Source organism: Hordeum vulgare, chromosome 6H (assembly GCF_904849725.1).
Source record: "Hordeum vulgare subsp. vulgare chromosome 6H, MorexV3_pseudomolecules_assembly, whole genome shotgun sequence".
NCBI lineage: Eukaryota > Viridiplantae > Streptophyta > Magnoliopsida > Poales > Poaceae > Hordeum > Hordeum vulgare.
The window spans coordinates 35,472,251-35,492,550 of NC_058523.1; the positions used below are offsets into that span (position 1 = coordinate 35,472,251).

At 45.0% G+C, this 20,300-nt stretch overlaps 2 protein-coding genes across 3 annotated transcripts; one reads left to right on the forward strand and one right to left on the reverse strand.

Annotated features, from left to right (window-relative positions):
- Nucleotides 1-13,610: 13,610 nt before the first annotated feature.
- On the reverse strand, nucleotides 13,611-15,562 carry LOC123405013 (L10-interacting MYB domain-containing protein-like). Its single transcript, XM_045098887.1, has 3 exons — nucleotides 14,885-15,562; nucleotides 14,354-14,659; nucleotides 13,611-14,277 (listed from the first exon to the last, which is right to left on the reverse strand). Exons 1-3 carry the CDS (start codon nucleotides 15,560-15,562, stop codon nucleotides 13,735-13,737), a joined length of 1,527 nt encoding a protein of 508 aa, XP_044954822.1. The 3' UTR covers nucleotides 13,611-13,734.
- Nucleotides 15,563-15,945: 383 nt separating this feature from the next.
- Nucleotides 15,946-20,129, forward strand: LOC123402588 (dnaJ homolog subfamily B member 1-like). 2 transcript variants are annotated; one of them, XM_045096514.1, is made up of 5 exons: nucleotides 15,946-16,127; nucleotides 16,236-16,411; nucleotides 16,550-16,719; nucleotides 18,240-18,655; nucleotides 19,421-20,129. In XM_045096514.1, exons 3-5 carry the CDS (start codon nucleotides 16,561-16,563, stop codon nucleotides 19,857-19,859), a joined length of 1,014 nt encoding a protein of 337 aa, XP_044952449.1. In that variant the 5' UTR covers nucleotides 15,946-16,127; nucleotides 16,236-16,411; nucleotides 16,550-16,560; the 3' UTR covers nucleotides 19,860-20,129. The 2 variants fall into 2 exon arrangements, with proteins under 2 accessions (XP_044952449.1, XP_044952448.1); XM_045096513.1 differs by having other exon boundaries at nucleotides 15,946-16,095.
- Nucleotides 20,130-20,300: the final 171 nt, after the last annotated feature.

The following is a 20,300-nucleotide window of genomic DNA, read 5'->3' on the forward strand; positions in this document are numbered from 1 at the left end:
GTTTTAGGGCTGATTTGAGACGACTTTTCCACGGCAGCCCGACCACATACCTCCACGGTTTTTCCTCTAGATCGCGTTTCTGCGGAGCTCGGGCGGAGCCCTGCTGAGATAAGATCACCACCAACCTCCGGAGCGCCGTCACGCTGCCGGAGAACTCTTCTACCTCTCCGTCTCTCTTGCTGGATCAAGAAGGCCGAGATCATCGTCGAGCTGTACGTGTGCTGAACGCGGAGGTGCCGTCCTTTCGGCACTAGATCGTGGGACTGATCGCGGGACGGTTCGTGGGGCGGATCGAGGGACGTGAGGACGTTCCACTACATTAACCGCGTTCACTAACGCTTCTGTTGTACGGTCTACAAGGGTACGTAGATCACACATCCCCTCTCGTAGATGGACATCACCATGATAGGTCTTCGTGCGCGTAGGAAAATTTTTGTTTCCCACGCGACGTTCCCCAACAGTGGCATCATGAGCTAGGTTCATGCGTAGATGTCTTCTCGAGTAGAACACAAAAGTTTTTGTGGGCGGTGATGTGCATTTTGCTGCCCTCCTTAGTCTTTTCTTCATTTCACGGTATTGTTGGATCGAAGCGGCTCGTACCGACATTACTCGTACGCTTACGAGAGACTGGTTTCATCGCTACGAGTAACTCCGTTGCTCAAAGATGACTGGCGGGTGTCAGTTTCTCCAACTTTAGTTGAATCGGATTTGACCGAGGAGGTCCTTGGATGAGGTTAAATAGCAACTCATATATCTTCGTTGTGGTGTTTGCGTAAGTAAGATGCGATCCTACTAGATACCTATGGTCACCACGTAAAACATGCAACAACAAAATTAGAGGACGTCTAACTTGTTTTTGCAGGGTATGCTTGTGATGTGATATGGCCAACGATGTGATGTGATATATTGGATGTATGAGATGATCATGTTGTAATAGATAATATCGACTTGCACGTGGATGGTACGGCAACCGGCAGGAGCCATAGGGTTGTCTTTATACTAATGTTTGTGCTTGCAGATGCGTTTACTATTTTGCTAGGATGTAGCTTTAGTAGTAATAGCATGAGTAGCACGGCAACCCCGATGGCGACACGTTGATGGAGATCATGGTGTGGCGCCGGTGACAAGAAGATCGTGCCGGTGCTTTGGTGATGGAGATCAAGGAGCACGTGATGATGGCCATATCATGTCACTTATGAATTGCATGTGATGTTAATCCTTTTGTGCACCTTATTTTGCTTAGAACGACGGTAGCATTATGAGGTGATCTCTCACTAAAATTTCAAGACGAAATTGTGTTCTCCCCGACTGTGCACCGTTGCTACAGTTCGTCGTTTCGAGACACCACGTGATGATCGGGTGTGATAGACTCAACGTTCACATACAACGGGTGCAAAACAGTTGCGCACGCGGAACACTCGGGTTAAGCTTGACGAGCCTAGCATGTGCAAACATGGCCTCGGGACACATGAGACCGAAAGGTCGATCATGAATCATATAGATGATATGATTAGCATAGGGATGCTTGCCACTGAAACTATGCTCAACTCACATGATGATCGGACTTGAGCTAGTGTAAGTGGATCATGAACCACTCAAATGACTAGAGAGATGTACTTTTTGAGTGGGAGTTTAGCGAGTAATTTGATTAAGTTAAACTCTAATTATCTTGAACATAGTCTAAGTCCACTTTGAATATATTTGTGTTGTAGATCATGGCTCACGCGACAGTCACCCTGAATTTTAATACATTCCTAGAAGAAAGCTAAGTTGAAAGATGATGGAAGCAACTTTGTAGACTGGGCTCGTAATCTTAAGCTAATCTTACAAGCTAGGAAGAAGGATTATGTTATTAATGTTGCGCTAGGAGATGAACCACCCGCTACTGCTGATCAGGATGTTAAGAACGATTGGTTAGCACGTAAGGAGGACTACTCAGTAGTTCAATGTGCAGTCTTGTATGGCTTAGAGCCGGGAATTCAACGTCGCTTTGAGCGTCATGGAGCATTTGACATGTTCCAGGAGTTGAAGTTTATCTTTCAGAACAACGCCCGGATCGAGAGGTATGAGACCTCCAATAAATTCTATGCTTGGAAGATGGAGGAGAACTCGTGTGTCAGTGAACATGTGCTCAAAATGTCTGGGTACTCAAACCGTCTAGCTGAGCTGGGGATTGAACTCCCGCAAGAAGCTATCACTGACAAAATCCTTCAATCACTGCCGCTAAGCTATAAAGGCTTTGTGTTGAACTACAACATGCAAGGGATGAACAAGTCTCCCGGCGAGTTGTTTGCGATGCTGAAAGTCGCAGAGTGTGAACTCCGTAAAGAGCATCAAGTGTTGATGGTGAATAAGACCACTAGTTTCAAGAGAAACGACAAAGGCAAGAAGGGTAATTCGAAGAAGAGCGGCAAGCCTGTTGCCAATCCGACGAAGAAACCCAAAGCTGGACCTAAGCCTGAAACAGAGTGTTACTATTGCAAGGGTATGGGTCACTCGAAGCGCAATTGCCCCAAGTATCTGGCTGATAAGAAGGCGGCCAAAGAAAAATCAGGTATATTTGATATACATGTTATTGATGTGTACTTAACCGGCTCTCGTAGTAGTGCCTGGGTATTCGATACCGGTTCTGTTGCTCATATTTGCAACTCGAAACAGGAACTGCGGAATAAACGAAGGCTGGTGAAAGATGAAGTGACGATGCGCGTGGGAAATGGTTCCAAGGTTGATGCAATCGCCATCGGCACAGTTTCAGTTCAGTTACCATCAGGATTAGTTATGAACTTGAATCATTGTTATTTAGTGCCTGCGTTGAGCATGAACATTATATCTGGATCTTGTTTATTGCGAGACGGTTACTCTTTTAAGTCAGAGAATGATGGTTGTTCTATTTCTATGAGTAACATCTTTTATGGTCATGCACCCAATGTGAGAGGATTGTTCACATTGAATCTTGATAGTGATACACACATACATAACATTGAGACCAAAAGAGTTAGAGTTAACAATGATAGCGCCATATTTTTGTGGCACTGCCGCTTATGTCATATTGGTGTAAAGCGCATGAAGAAACTCCATGCCGATGGACTTTTGGAGTCACTTGACTTTGATTCACTTGACACGTGCGAACCATGCCTCATGGGCAAGATGACTAAAACTCCGTTCTCCGGAACAATGGAGCGTGCAAGTGACTTGTTGGAAATCATACATACCGATGTGTGTGGTCCGATGAGCGTAGAGGCACGCGGCGGATATCGTTATTTTCTCACCTTCACTGACGATTTGAGTAGATATGGTTATGTCTACTTAATGAAGCACAAGTCTGAAACATTTGAAAAGTTCAAGCAATTTCAGAGTGAAGTTGAAAATCATCGTAACAAGAAGATCAAGTTCCTACGGTCTGATCGTCGGGGTGAATATCTGAGTTTCGAGTTTGGTGCTCACTTAAGACAATGTGGAATTGTTTCACAGTTGACACCGCCTGGAACACCACAGCGTAATGGTGTGTCCGAACGTCGTAATCGTACTTTATTAGAGATGGTGCGATCTATGATGTCTCTTACCGATTTGCCGTTATCGTTTTCGGATTATGCATTAGAAACAGCTGCATTCACTTTAAATAGGGCACCATCAAAATCCGTTGAGATGACACCATGCGAACTGTGGTATGGCAAAAGGCCAAAGTTGTCGTTTCTTAAAGTTTGGGGATGTGATGCTTATGTCAAAAAGCTTCAGCCTGAAAAGCTGGAACCCAAAGCGGAAAAGTGCATCTTCATAGGTTACCCAAAAGAGACAGTTGGGTACACCTTCTATCTCAAATCCGAGGGCAAAGTGTTTGTTGCTAAAAACGGAGCTTTTCTCGAGAAAGAGTTTCTCTTGAGAGAATTGAGTGGGAGGAAAATAGAACTTGATGAGGTTGTCGAACCTCTCATCCCTCTGGATGGTGGCGCAGGGCAAGGGGAAACCTCTGTCGTTGCGACGCCGGTTGAGGAGGAAGTTAATTATGATGATCATGAAACTCCGGTTCAAGTTTCTGTCGAACCACGCAGGTCGACGAGACCACGTGCTGCTCCAGAGTGGTACGGTAATCCCGTCTTGTCAATCATGTTGTTAGACAACAATGAACCTGTAAATTATGAAGAAGCAATGGTGGGCCCAGATTCCAACAAATGGCTAGAAGCCATGAAGTCCGAGATAGGATCCATGTATGAGAACAAAGTGTGGACTTTGGAAGTACTACCTGAGGGCCGCAAGGCTATTCAGAACAAATGGATCTTTAAGAGGAAGACGGACGCTGACGGCAATGTGACCGTTTATAAAGCTCGACTTGTGGCAAAGGGTTTTTCACAAGTTCAAGGAGTTGACTACGATGAGACATTCTCACCCGTAGCGATGCTTAAGTCCGTTAGAATCATCTTAGAAATAGCTACATTTTTTGATTATGAAATCTGGCAGATGGACGTCAAAACGGTGTTCCTTAACGGTTTCCTTAAGGAAGAGTTGTATATGATGCAACCCGAAGGTTTTGTCGATCTTAAGAATGCTAACAAGGTGTGCAAGCTCCAGCGATCCATTTATGGACTGGTGCAAGCATCTCGGAGTTGGAACAAACGCTCTGATGAGGTGATCAAAGCATTTGGCTTTATACAAGTGGTTGGAGAATCTTGTATTTACAAGAAAGTGAGTGGGAGCTCTGTGGCGTTTCTAATATTATATGTGGATGGCATATTGCTGATTGGAAACAATGTAGAGTTTTTGGAGAGCATAAAGGATTTCTTGAATAAAAGTTTCTCTATGAAGGACCTAGGAGAAGCTGCTTACATTCTAGGCATTAAGATCTACAGGATAGATCGAAACGCCTGATAGGACTTTCACAAAGCACATACCTTGATAAAGTTTTGAAGAGGTTCAAAATGGAACAGTCCAAGAAAGGGTTCTTGCCAGTTTTACAAGGTACGAGATTGAGTAAGACTCAGTGCCCAGCAACTGATGAGGATAGAGAGCATATGAGCACCGTCCCCTATGCTTCAGCCATAGGTTCTATCATGTATGCAATGCTGTGCACTAGACCGGACGTTAGCCTGGCCATAAGTATGGCAGGCAGGTTCCAGAGTAATCCAGGAGTGGATCACTGGACGGCGGTCAAGAATATCCTGAAGTACCTGAAAAGGACTAAGGAGATGTTTCTCGTGTATGGAGGTGACGAAGAGCTCACCGTAAAGGGTTACGTCGATGCAAGCTTTGACACAGATCCGGACGACTCTAAGTCGCAGACCGGATACGTATTTATTCTTAATGGGGGTGCGGTAAGCTGCTGCAGTTCCAAGCAAAGCGTCATAGCAGATTCTACATGTGAAGCGGAGTACATGGCTGCCTCGGAGGCGGCTAAGGAGGGTGTCTGGATGAAGCAGTTCATGACGGATCTTGGAGTGGTGCCAAGTGCACTGAATCCAATAACCTTGTTCTGTGACAACACGGGTGCCATTGCCTTAGCAAAGGAACCACGGTTTCACAAGAAGTCCAGACACATCAAACGACGCTTCAACCTCATTCGCGACTACGTCGAAGGGGAGGACGTGAATATATGCAAAGTGCACACGGATCTGAATGTAGCAGACCCGCTGACTAAACCGCTTCCACGGGCAAAGCATGATCAACACCAGAACTGTATGGGTGTTAGATTTATTACAATGTAATTCACAACTGGGAGACTCTTGGAATTATGAACTAGAGGCAATAATAAATATAGTTGTTATTATAATTCCTGTATCAAGACAATCGTTTATTATCCATGCTATAATTGTATTGAATGAAGACTTATATACATGTGTGGATACATAGACAAAACACTGTCCCTAGCAAGCCTCTAGTTGGCTAGACAGTTGATCAAAGATAGTCAGTGTCTTCTGATTATGAACAAGGTGTTGTTGCTTGATAACTAGATCACGTCATTAGGAGAATCACGTGATGGACTAGACCCAAACTAATAGACGTAGCATGTTGATCGTGTCATTTTGTTACTACTGTTTTCTACGTGTCAAGTATTTGTTCCTATGACCATGAGATCATATAACTCACTGACACCGGAGGAATACTTTGTGTGTATCAAACGTCGCAACGTAACTGGGTGACTATAAAGGTGCTCTACAGGTATCTCCGAAGGTGTTCGTTGACTTAGTATGGATCGAGACTGGGATTTGTCACTCCGTGTGACGGAGAGGTATCTCGGGGCCCACTCGGTAATACAACATCACACACAAGCCTTGCAAGCAATGTGACTTAGTGTAAGTTGCGGGATCTTGTATTACGGAACGAGTATAGAGACTTGCCGGTAAACGAGATTGAAATAGGTATGCGGATACCGACGATCGAATCTCGGGCAAGTAACATACCGAAGGACAAAGGGAATGACATACGGGATTATATGAATCCTTGGCACTGAGGTTCAAACGATAAGATCTTCGTAGAATATGTAGGATCTAATATGGGCATCCAGGTCCCGCTATTGGATATTGACCGAGGAGTCTCTCGGGTCATGTCTACATAGTTCTCGAACCCGCAGGGTCTGCACACTTAAGGTTCGACGTTGTTTTATGCGTATTTGAGTTATATGGTTGGTTACCGAATGTTGTTCGGAGTCCCGGATGAGATCACGGACGTCACGAGGGTTTCCGGAATGGTCCAGAAACGAAGATTGATATATAGGATGACCTCATTTGATTACCGGAAGGTTTTCGGAGTTACCGGGAATGTACCGGGAATGACGAATGGGTTCCGGGAGTTCACCGGGGGGGGGGGCAACCCACCCCGGGGAAGCCCATAGGACTTGGGGGGCGCACCAGCCCTTAGTGGGCTGGTGGGACAGCCCAAGAAGGCCCTATGCGCCATAGGAAGGAAATCAGAGAGAAAAGAAAAAAAAAGAGGAGGTGGGAAAAGGGGGAAGGTCTCCTCCTTCCAAACCTAGTTGGACTCGGTTTGGAAGGGGAGGGCTGCCCCCCTTGGCTCGGCCGAAGCCCTTAGGGGTCCTTGGACACCAAGGCAAGGCTCCCCCTCTTCCCCCTATATATACGGAGGTTTTAGGGCTGATTTGAGACGACTTTTCCACGGCAGCCAGACCACATACCTCCACGGTTTTTCCTCTAGATCGCGTTTCTGCGGAGCTCGTGCGGAGCCCTGCTGAGATAAGATCACCACCAACCTCCGGAGCGCCGTCACGCTGCCGGAGAACTCTTCTACCTCTCCGTCTCTCTTGCTGGATCAAGAAGGCCGAGATCATCGTCGAGCTGTAGTGTGCTGAACGCGGAGGTGCCGTCCGTTCGGCACTAGATCGTGGGACTGATCGCAGGACGGTTCGCGGGGCGGATCGAGGGACATGAGGACGTTCCACTACATCAACCGCGTTCGCTAACGCTTCTGCTGTACGGTCTACAAGGGTACGTAGATCACACATCCCCTCTCGTAGATGGACATCACCATGATAGGTCTTCGTGCGCGTAGGAAATTTTTTGTTTCCCATCCGACGTTCCCCAACAATAACTTGGTCACTGCATTTTGGCTTCGCCAAAGCAAATCTCGGTGGTACTGATGTGCTAGGATTTGGTTTGGACTTTGTCTAAGGCTAACTCGATGGGACCGATATGGAAATGTTGGTGTGAGTATGTCACCAAATTTGGTAGTTTAGGTTTTGGACAGAATATTTTTGTGAGAAGTTGGCTGAGGTTTTTGGTGGCATATCTCTAAGTACTTTAGCAACCAGATCATCATCAGTACCTCGTCCCCTTTTAACAGACTGGCTTTCCTATAGACTCAACTGTGGTTGCTCACATAAAACAAAAGGTAGCGTCTTGAATCTTTTGCCAATAGGTGTTCTTTGCATCTTGGGGTCCTTCTCACAATTCATAGACAATCGACTCATTGAACTTTCCTAAAGTATAGTTGATAGGCTCATTATTTCAATGAACTATATGTTGTGGCCAATTACCAAAACCACCTAGGGAGGAGTTGTGCTTTCAGGCTTCCACAAGTTCTTCTTTATGAATGGGAGAAGCTTTGAGAGATTTATCATGACATTGATCGCCTTGCTCCCCCAAAAAGCCGGCGTGGAGTCACTCTTTAACTTCCATCCATTAGTCTCATCTATCTCCTCGTGTAGGTCTTTGTGAAGCCTTCTCTCCATAGTTGACACCTCGATTGGTTTCTCTTGTCTCCACCAACCAAAGTACCTTCATCGATGAATGTAGCATCCATGACAACTTCCTTCGTGTTCAACATACTGCATGTCTACTCCATAATATCAAGGTGCCTTGCATGCTTCTCAAGTTGGATATCACCCGCACATTTGACTGTGATGTTGCCATTCCTACTTGAGACCCTCCGACATCTTGATTTTGGTCACTGGTGGAGGTAGTGGATCTCCATCCTTGTTTCTACAGCCTGCACATAGGTATTGATTAATGGGAACCATGTGATGTCTACGCACACTTCTATTCTTGTAGACTATGTTGGGCCTCCAAGCGCAGAAGTTTGTAGGACAACAACAATTTCCCTCAAGTGGATGACCTAAGGTTTATCGAACTCAGGGAAGTAGAGGTTGAAGATGGTCTCTCTCAAGCAACCCTGCAATTAAGATACAAGAAGTCTCTTGTGTCCCCAACACACCTAATACAATTGTCAGTTGTATAGGTGCACTAGATCGGCGAAGAGATGTTAAAAGGCAAGTGATATCGATGGTAAAACAAGGTATTATAAATCTGAAATAAAAATGGCAGCAAGCAAACATAAAACAAAACTGAAAGCAAACCGTGTTCAACGGTGGAAAACAAGGCCTAGGCTTTATACTTTCACTAGTGTCAACTCCCAACAACATTAACATAGTCTAATCACATGATATTTCCACTAAAACATGCAATGGAGACGTACTCGGAGGTCATTCCTTTGTGATCAAGAGAGGACGAGAATTATGTAGGGCTACAAAAGCACACCTCAAAGTTCGTAGTTCTCATCTATGGATTTTCCAATGTCACCGCGGCCATCCAAAGAGAGTACCACAATCACCACGACATATCTCAATGATAGTCAAAGACAAGCACCAAGAGACTCTCAATCTTCAATCAATTCACAAAAGAGGAAATCACTCATGAAAATATTCTTCTAATCCATGTCCAATAGACCGTTGTCACCATGGTCTCGGAGATTATACTAGATAAGATCAAGTGAGTACATCAATCCAATACATAGAGGAAGGGGAAACATCATGGGATCACCCTAGATTAACATAACCTATGATCACATCATGGGAGAGAGAGATAACCACATAGCTAAACGTAGAGCCCTCAGCTCTGAGGGAGACTACTCACACATGGCCATGGTGAGCAAGAGGTTGATGGAGAGGTGCAGCCCGAAGAGGAGACGGCGGCTGACGGCGGCCACGACCCTTGGGGGCGGCGGCCCTTGGCCCCCCTTCTTCCTTGGAGATGGTGCTAGTATGGAGGCGGTTCTCCACCCAAGGCGTCTGCCTCGGAGGAGGAAATTTCGTGGCTCTTGGTGGCTGCCCAGAAATCAGGGTTTTCCTCTCCTTATATGAGCTGAGACGATCATCCTTGGCCCTTCGATGGATTCCCCTTTGATTCAAGGGCTCTTGGGCACCTCTAGAACCTTCCTAGGGACACCTCTCAGCCCTAATGACGTCTCAAAGTCGTGGCTTGGTCGAATCCATCAAATATGGTAAGAGTTGGACTCAATCACGTCACCGATTCCCGTAATCCCGTAATCAGATAGTTGTCCTTCAGTAAAACGGGCTTTCCTCAAGCATACGAACTCCAAATGGGCCGAATTTTATGTCTAAAATTATCAGCATAAAATTCTCCACCACGTTTGTCTTCTGTGAGATTTTCGTTTGAGGTCATCTTCGATCTGTAACGTGGCAATCTCTAAAAAGAGTTTTCAGACAGATTTCAGAAAAGTCCCAATTCGACTCCAATAAGGTTTCCTCTTCTAATTTTGATAGTTCCTACACATAAAAGTGTAAAACAAGAACATTGTGCTTTTGCAACTATTAATAGGTTAGTCCAAATAAATCATAAACTTAATATAAAAACAATTATCAAAAGCATTAAAGTAGCATGAAACCATAAAAAATTATAGATACGTTTTGGATGTATCACCATGTTGTCTTCCCATCGTCCACAACCTTGGCCTCCGACGGGGTTCCGTCGCCTATGCTCTTCACACTCGTCATCGATGCTTTGAAATCCTTGATCTAACGTGCGTTCACCTTTGGGTTCCTTGTGGCTCATGAACTGTCATGTGGCATCTGGAATGTCCCTATAAGCTGAGGTGTAGTCCACTTTTGCCACCCGTGGCAGTTAAGATATAATGGTAATCCGAGAGCTTATTCGCGTTGAGGCTGCCTCACGTCTCCGTACAAACTTCTCCAAGTGCTCTCCATGCACATTCAATGTTCGGACAAGCACCTCATTTTCATTACTGAGGAAATGAAGTGCCCTATCACCACATTCTCAGTGCAATATATCGGCCTTCTCATGCCCATTTGTAAGGCTCTAACCTTCGTGTTGTTGCCGCTTATTCACAAGTTGGAGAACAAGCTAACACCTCATGGGGTTTTATGCTCTCCCGTGGGGACATGCTTTCCCTTGCCATGCATATCCTTGGTGCCATCCCATTTCACTACCTCATCATCATTGTCTTCAACAAATCGGTCCTCGAGCAAGTGAACTACATCATCTATGGCTTCCTCTGGGTCGACCGCAAGCACGTGTGTGGCGTATAGTGCCTTCTCAACTGGCAACATATTTGTTTCCTGACTTCTCAGGGTTGGACCAGGATCCGCGATCTCCAGCGCTCCGACATCACCCCGCGAGCTCGTTGGTTGTGGCTCCATAAGACAGACCATCTCGTCTTTGGCGACATCTGCATATACCCTCCAACCCCGAAGTCCAGTCTGCCTTTTAGGCCTCTATTTTTTGGACTATCGGTGATGTTGGCTCCTGCCTTTTCTGCATAGATCATTGGATCGACAAGGTGTCCATCTTGGAGCTAGCTCCCTTTGTCTTTGCACTGGTCCCACACGGATACCGAAAGACTCATTTGGCCTGGGACGTTTTGCACCTCCGCTCTTGGGTTTGAGACATCCAACGTGCGCTTGATCCACACACTTCGGCCTAGTACGCCGAGTTATGGTGGAGGATTCAACCCCCCTCTCAATCACCCCTCACATGCTCCGTTGGCGATGGACTACCTCCGGGATGTACTTGGCTACTTCCTTCTACGACACACTCTTCCTGGGTGCCACGTAGGCTCCACAAACATGCCGCATCTCGAGCCGCTTTTCTTGGACATGTGGCCAATCTCTTCCAACCGCATCCCTCATGCCTTGCGTAAGGGCATATCCTCACTTATTATGCTCACAATTTGGTGCATGTGGAAGCATCGAAATGGGTGCGTCTTCGACAAGTTGGCACCCTCTGTCGTAAAATAGGAGGCTAGGCTTTGGGCTAGGGGTGGAGCCAAGGGGCTCAACCTGATATTGCACAAGATGAAGACCTTTAGTCTTAGGGCCGAGTATCCCCTTTTCATGGTTCGTTCTTGCGCTTGCAATTACGCCAGCTTGTGCATGCAGGGCTATGAGGGTGTTTGGTTAGGCTGTGGGCTGTGGAGAAGCAGCTGTGAGCTGTGGGCTGTGGAAAAGCTGTTGTGTCAGGAAAGCTGCTGTGAGCAGTGTTGTCGTTTGGTAAACTGGCTGTCTGAACTGTGGGTTTCGAGTAAATGTCTGGAATACCCCTGAGATGCTGAGACGATGTATATGTACTGATATTATGATAATAATCTATTTTTTGACATGTTTCACTAATTTTTAGTTGATGCATGTATTTTGGAGGTAATTAAAATTTGATAATTGCTAATATTGTTCATATATAACATTAGTTGTTCATACATCATCATGAACATTGTTCATATATCACTGTCCACATATTTATACCAAAATATACTTCCTATTTCCTACATCTACACCAAAAGACATTACTTGTTCATACATCATCGGTCAAATATCTATACCAAAAGACATCATTTGGCTCTCCCATAAGATAGTTATCCTCCTCTCGCGGCAAACAAAGAGTCAGCAATGTTCTCACGAAGATCATTCATGTTTACCGCATCAAGTAAAGATGAGGTACTATCGCCTTGTAGTGGTACAGTTTGTCGCAAAACATGTGGCATGTAGTCCTCATCCGCGTCACACTTATCGAACTCTTTGTCACGTAACTTGGTGTCCCGAATATAATTGTGAAGTGCCATACAAGCAACAATAATCTTCTTTTGTCTTCTAGGCTTGAATTTTGGCACCTTTTTCAAGATGCGCCACTTTTCCTTAAGCACACCAAATGTGCGTTCTACCACATTGCGAAGTGAAGAGTGAGCATGATTGTATACCTCATACTTCCCCGTCGGTTCTCTTCGCCTATTGCGAAACTCCGGTATATGATAGGTTTGGCCTTTGTATGGAGCAAGGTATCCACTTCGGTTTGGATAGCCTGAATCGACAAGGTAGTATTTGCCTAAAAATTACAACAAAGTTAGCATTACAAAAAGAAAACTTGAAACTAAATTGCTTTGAATATGAGTATTGTTTTGTAGTACCATGTGGAGGAAGAGGGAACTTATGTGCATACTTCTCCACGGTATGATTCAAAATCCTTGTGTCATGTGCCGAGCCCGGCCACCCAACAACGACGAAAGTAAACCTCATGTCAAAGTCACAAACAGCCATCACATTTTGAGAAGTAAATCCATGTCGCCCGGTGTGGGTAATGACATCTAATGCTGGAACTGAAACTGGTATGTGACATCCATCTATTGCTCCAATAGCACCCTCAAAATGTGGCCAAAATCGATCATCTTTAATTCTTTCATGAGGAGTTGAGAAAGAATAATCAGTGGGTTTTATGTTGTTGGATGATAACTTGCACAGACAATCCAACACTTCTTTGAACTTTCGATGAATTGTTTCAGTTGATCTTGCAAAACGATTTTCAACTTGAGAGAAAGATTGTGGGGCTCCAACCATCCATAAGAACATAGCTAATGATTCCAACGATGTCATGCCTCTACTTGATTGCAATCCATAATCATCAACTAGAAGATCATGCAATGAAATAAAAACATCTGGGTACATCCTAAACATTTTGTAGCACATCTTTCTATTATCAAGATTCTCCATGACCCATTCATAACCAGTTTGTTGAGGAATTCGATATGGTGCTTTGTTCAAATAAGTCTGACTATACTTGTTACCTATTTCACCCAGCATAGCAACTTCATATGAAATGTGTGTCATTTGAAGAAGAAAAGTCCTCTCAGCCTCGTCATCAACCATCTCAACACTTTCATCCATCTACAAAATAGAGCAGCAAACGTATAAGTAAATGGCAGCCCAAAAAATGGCAGCAAATGTATACGTACATTGCAGCCCAAAAAATGGCAGCAAACATCACATATGATATATAAAACATATGAGATGCACATCAGCCCAAAAAATGGCAGCAAAGATCACATATGAGATGCACATCAGCCCAAAAATGGCAGCAAACAAATGAGTCAACATTTTTCATTACACGATAGCAACAGATCTCATAAATAGTTCACTACATCAACACACATTCAAACTGAAACAGGTCCCATAAACAACATTTGGGAACATGGTTTTAATACAACTTGCTACTTGCTCATTGCTTCGTGCTCCCTCGTAAGCCAGTCAAACCTGCCCTCCTTGGTTTTAATCAACATAAACAACTCACGATACTCTGGCTTCATCACAATCTTGGTCGCGGTGTGGAACAAAGAAGTCCCTTCCTCGGCCCCACACTCCACCATCAAATTAAGTACTTCTCCCATGGTTGGAGCAGTAATTTTGGGAACATGGTTAGCTGATCCTTCACTCACTCTTGAATTTATTTTTCCCAAGGTTTGCTTATACGCACGAAGAAATGGGTTCTTGTCCTCTTCATCTTCTACATGAGACTTAGATTTGCGTTTACCTAATGTTTTACCTTGCCCTCCTTTCTTCTTGAAATATTTCAAAGGAGTTCCCAAATCTTCACTCTCTTTTACCTCCGCAATGGCATCATCATCCGAGCTACTGGATATCTCTCCTGGAATGGAGGCTGTTTCCCCGGTGACATGAGCATTCTCAAACATAACATCCATCTCCTTCAAGTTGGGAGGGCCCATGTACCGCCACTTTGCATGTCCTGGGTATTTCTGAAAATAGCATACACATTAACACAATGACATAAACAATTGGAAATCTTAATCATAAATATATGACCATCCTCACCTTAAGATGAATGTCCCACCAACTATCATCAGCTTCAATTGTTCCCATCTTATCATTCCAACCAAGTCCAGTTGCAGAATTCTTTAACTCCATAAACCGAGCATATTCTTTCTTCAATTGGTCCCATTTGTTTTTGAATTGCCTTCTTGTGCGTCTTTTCTTAGTTAGTTCAAAAAATTTCTCCTCGAGATTGTTGTAACCTTTGGGACTCAAATAACCACCCGGCCTATTGTGCTTCTCCGTCTCTTCTTTGCATATCTCACAAAATATTTTAGTATGATATGCATCCCAATTTGCTTTGTCCATCTATTCATTCAAAGTTAAACATTCTCCTCAAAACATGTATATATATGGCCTATTGGCATCCATACATATGAAAGCATCTATTTTATTCTGCTCATATATTCAAACATATATACATGTATTTTTTGCTAATAGAATAAAAAACGAAGGCATGTAATTTTCTGCCAATAGAATCACACACAAACATATATGTACACAGGGAAATAAAAAAGAAGAACAGAGAGCTACCTTGGAAAATCCTGCAGATCTTGAGAACGAGGGGGAGGTGCATTGGGAGGAGGTCGGCGAGGCGCTGGAAGGCGGTCTCCGGCGCAGACGAACACGGGCGAGGGCGCCGGAGGGCGGGCGCCGGCCGGCGCCGGCGGCGCAGTCCCCGGCGAGGGCGGGCGAGGGCGGGCGCCGGAGGGCGGGCGAGGGCGGGCGCCGGAGGGCGGACGAGGGCGGGCGACCGAGGGCGGGCGCCGGAGGGCGGGCTCTGGTGTACAGCGAGGCGAGGGCGGGCGCCGGCCGGCGCCGGCGGCGCAGTCCCGGCCGGCGGACGAGGCTGGCCACGGGAAAACCTAGCGCCGCCCTTGCTCCATCCCGTGTGGCTGTGTGCTGCGGGGAAAAATGGCTAAGGAAAAAAACTGAATGGGGGATTTGCACGTTTATATGGGAGGGGCATTTTTGCTGTAATTCTAACGAAGTGGCAGGGGTAGGATGGGCGTGGGAGTGATTCACCGGGGGAGGAAGCTGTGGAAGCTGCTCGGGACCAGCTTCTCCTTTTGCATGTAAAAAAGCTGCAGCTGCAGTCAAACTTCTCCCAGAAGCTGGCTGTTTGGTTGGGCTGCTGGCTTCAAAGCTGGGGAAGCTGCTAAAAATCTCAACCAAACACCCTCTATGAGTTACATCTTCTACTTGTTTCATTCTTCACCTATCAGTGAAATGATACACAACCTTGCGTATTCGAGAAAAGAAAAAATGAAGAAGTCGGTCGAACATAACCTAACCGCCGGCGAGAAATGTCAAGGTTGAAAAGGGGCCCCAATGAAAAGTCGGCGGAAAATAATACAAGCATTCATCTATGGTGTGTTTTACACAAATGTGCAGCTTTCTCTCTTTTTCTTAAAAGAGGATAAGGAGAAGGAAATGTGCAATGCCAAAAACGCCGTGAATAGCCGCCGCACCAATTTCAAAATCAGGCCATGCCAAAAACGCCATACGGAGTATCCCACTCCCCCCCTTCCTTAAAAGCCCCGAAAACTAATATAAATAAATCCATATCCTCCCTATAGACAAAAGATAAATGGAAAAATAGCAAGAGGAAGAGGGAGGAAAAAAAAAACATCTCCGCTGCAAAAATTTATTTCGCGAGATCAGGGCGGCTCCGCCCCCTTGCCGCAGATTCGCGGCGAGAGGGGGAAGGCGGAGGTTTCCGAGGCGGCGGAGCCCGTTTTCCGGTGAGATTTTCGGCGGCGTTCCGACGCCGCAGGTGGCGGTTTTGTGTTCCTTATCTTCCTTCTCCCCCCCTCTGTGGCTCATCTGTATCTCAGTATCCTGCGCATTTCTGGCGTGTTGATTCGGCGTTGTTTGGTTGTAGATAGACGGAAGGCACGATCTTGCGGCTGTCCCCCGGCGAATTCTTGCCGGGCTATATCTGAGGATTGACGGTCGCGCCAGGCTGGGCATTTCCACCGCGTTTCTTGCGCGGATTTCGTCGATTCCTTGGCGCTGCGGCCGAGAATCCGGTGTTGAACTGGTCGCCGGAGACAAAAGGTTGGGCGTATGCCGTTTAAGTTCCCAAAAATCTATCTGAATCTGGTGTGCTTCCTGCTGATTTGGGAGGCTGGAGGCATGGTGATCTAGGGTTAGGGTTTTGATTGCTCATCTGTGGTTTGCTTGTGTTTGTGAAAGGCAAAGAGGCGATGGACTACTACAACATCCTCAAGGTGAACCGGAATGCCTCATTGGAGGACCTCAAGAAGTCGTACCGGCGGCTCGCTAGGACGTGGCACCCCGACAAGAACCCGACTGGTGGCGCCGAGGCTGAGGCTAGGTTCAAGCAGATAACCGAGGCCTACGAGGCAAGTGAATTATGTGCATTTATTTTCCATGCAATGTCGGTTGCGTGGCGCACGTGTGATCCGTTGCCAGTATGAAATGGAATGATAGATGTTCCCGTGGGGAGCTTCTAGTGTTAATAAATGTTACAATATATCTTCTTTTGTTTTACGCATATGAAAAACGGTTGCTCGATTAGCGTGTTCAGTTGTACATCATGATTATGGAGATTGACCATTTAGCTAAAGAAGCTTTTTAAGCTGTGGTGCAACACACCACCAGCATCTCCATTTCATGCCGAGTCATGCTAAAGAAGCTTTTTACCTCAAATTTATAGTTTTACCTGGATCTCCAAGTTGTGCTATAGGTTCCCTGTTGCAAATTAGAATGTTCAATCTACTTGAATTTACAAGCAGCAACATATGGTTCATGTTTTTCTTCTTTGCAATTTAGTACTTGTTGGGCATGTACTGCTTCTGTATATCATTTCATTGTGCAAAATGAGATCATTGTTTCATCATCCCTTCTAGCAGTTTAAAATTGGATGAAAAAAGTCTATTTGACAATGTGAACCCTTGGTCAGGTTATATTGTGAAAGGAGCTCTGCAATTTTGTATCCTGTTCCATAAGTAGCCATACTCTTCTCCATTTCAGAAGTCAAAAGTCATGACTATTAACTAGTTTTACTTAAATTTAACCATTCACTGCTTAAATCTCTGAAAATACATTTGCAGCATGTTGAAAATTATTTTTTGCTTAGGCTACCTGCAACTTCCACATTTAGTATGGTGATGCCCAATTGCCCATATAGTAATACACTATTTATTTTCTCGAGAAGACACAGAGCTTCCATATCGGTGCATTGATAGGAAGAGAAAGTTACAACTGTACAAGCCTAAGATTAGGCGCATCCACACACTCAAGACAAGATTACGACCAACAACTGCTAGATAAATTTACAACGGACACCACCAAACAAACGTAAGCCTAGATGCCATCCACACGAACACACATGACGCAATCCCGTCACAAGAAGCGAGAATCCAACTCTGAAAAGGGCGTAAAGTTCGGCCGCTCTGCCAGTCTCCCGCCATCACTGGTGCCGAGGCCTTGGAACTACCAGACACTACCCGTGTCCTGAACGTTGCGCCACCACAGCCTACACTAGATTTGTGCAAGAATAGGTCAAATGCAATTGCAAACAAAAGCTACTAAACTGAAGCTGTTTTCCTTCTCTGGTAACCATCACTTGCATATGACTTCATTGCCTCACAAGACTTACAGAGTTGTACTGCACTGCACGCACTTAGTTTTGCTCTGGCACTCCACAACATACATGGTTGCAGGGCTTGCGGTCTGTGATGTATTGTACTTTCTTCCAGGATAGCATCAGTTATAAAATGCACATTCTTCCAGGAAAGCATCAGTTATGCAAAATTTGTTTCCTGTTTTCCCCCAAGCGCCTCTATGACTTAAACATGTAGGTTAGGAGTTGTTTTACTTATTTGCTCTTCACTCAGCAACTTTGTCTGAATTTTGCCAGGTACTAAGTGATCCAGAAAAGCGTGCAATTTATGACCAATACGGTGAAGAAGGTTTAAAGGGGATGCCTCCGCCTGGTTCCCAAAGCCGGACCTCCACAGCTTCTGGCTCAACTGGTCCAAATAATTTCCGTTACAATCCTAGTGATCCAGATGAATTCTTTAATGAGTTCATGGCGAGCAACAAGCCATACACCTTTGGTCAAGACCGGAGGCGTTTTCAGCCAGCACACCGGACCTCAGCAACAAACGGTCGAAGTGAAGCTTCTTCCAGTTCACAGAAGGAGCCTGGTACCAGTACAAGCCATCTGGAAAAGCCACCGCCAGTGGAGAAGACATTACTTTGCACTCTTGAAGAGCTGTATAATGGGACAAAAAGGAAGATGAAGATCACTAGGAATGTCGCAAAATCAGATGGGTATGTGTCTATATTTCTCATATATACATGCATGTTTCCTTAGAATTCTGTTTAATGTGGGAACATTAAACTTGAATATGAGCCTGTACTGACATGATGTTTGCAATTAAAGTTTCAAAATGTTGGTCTGTATTCTCTACTGCATTATCATTGCGTATTGCCAAGTCCATTTTTTTTCAAGTAATTTTTTATAGTGTGGGTTTGAACTACTCATAACAAGCTTAACTTGAATTCATGTGTGCATTGTTTGAATTTACTATATTTGCTCAAAATCTTCTTTTGCTTATTTTAGCATGTTTTACCCGGAATTGTGAATACAGAAACTTTTTCATATTTTACTGTTTCTTGTTGCATGTGTTCTTCTCTGTTTAGCAACCCTTACAATTTAGAATCCTTTTATATCCAGTTAAATCCTCCGATAATTCCAAAGTGGAATTGTTGGGAGTTAAATGAAGGAGTTTGGTAGCAAGAGCATATCTACTGTTTGCCTGAATTTTGAATGTTGTTTACATTGATAAGTCAGGTGGTTGATAAATGCATGGCGTGCTTTGCATAACTGATGTGAAAATCATACTGCAAGCATGTATGTGAAAATCATTCTGAATATGAGCCTGGTGGTTGATAACCAGTTTGTTACCTTTTATTTATCTACCCTTGTAGTGAATACCATTTGAGTGAAATTCTTCCTCTTAGTTTTGTTGGCTTCAGATGTTTAGGTCAGTATTTTGCGTATCTGATCGTCCATCTTCATGTCATCTTCTGCAGAAAGGTAGAAGTTGAGACAGAGATCCTACAGGTTGAGGTGTTGCCGGGCTGGAAAAAGGGAACAAAGATGACATTTCCCAACAAAGGCGATACACTTCCCGGCTATTTACCGCAGGACCTGACCTTTGTCATCGACATGAAGCCCCATGACACCTACACTCTGGAAGGGAACAACCTCCTGGTAAGCCAGGAGATCCCCCTGGTGGACGCTCTTGCCGGGACGACCATAAACCTCAGGACCCTTGACGGCAGGAGCCTTCCCGTGAGGGTGGAGGAAGTGGTGCGCCCTGGGCAAGAGATTGTGATCGAGAATGAAGGGTGGCCGATCCGGAAGGAGCCAGGGAAGAAGGGGAGCCTGAGGATCAGGTTCGACGTGGCCTTCCCGGTGAGGCTATCCTCGTCGCAGCGAGCTGCCATCAGGCGGATCATGGGGAGCTAACCAGAGAAAAGAAGGGCGCAACAATGGATCGGTCCATCATACAGAAACAAGAAAAAAAAAACTAGCTAGTCTTGTCACAGTTGGGATTGGTTTGGGTTAGTTCGTGTTCATTTGTTGTTCATAGATCAGTAGCGGTGCAGCACTAATTCCGTGTGTTTAGTCCTGTTCTTCGCAAGTGACGTTGTTTTCTTTTTGGTGACTTTTGTTGATGATTAGCAGTTGGATGCTTTTAGTTCTGATCATATCAAACGGATGTTTACCGCCCCTTTACTTTTGTCCATCATTAGCGTTTTCCTTAAGATGGATCATCATGCGATGGCTTAGCATTTAGGACGCAGATTTAGCAGCTATAACCTGCTTCCTAAAGGTGACTCTTCAACAGTTATTCTTCGTCTTCGTTTTTCTCCAGAGAGGAATAGATGCATACAGCTTATTCACTTC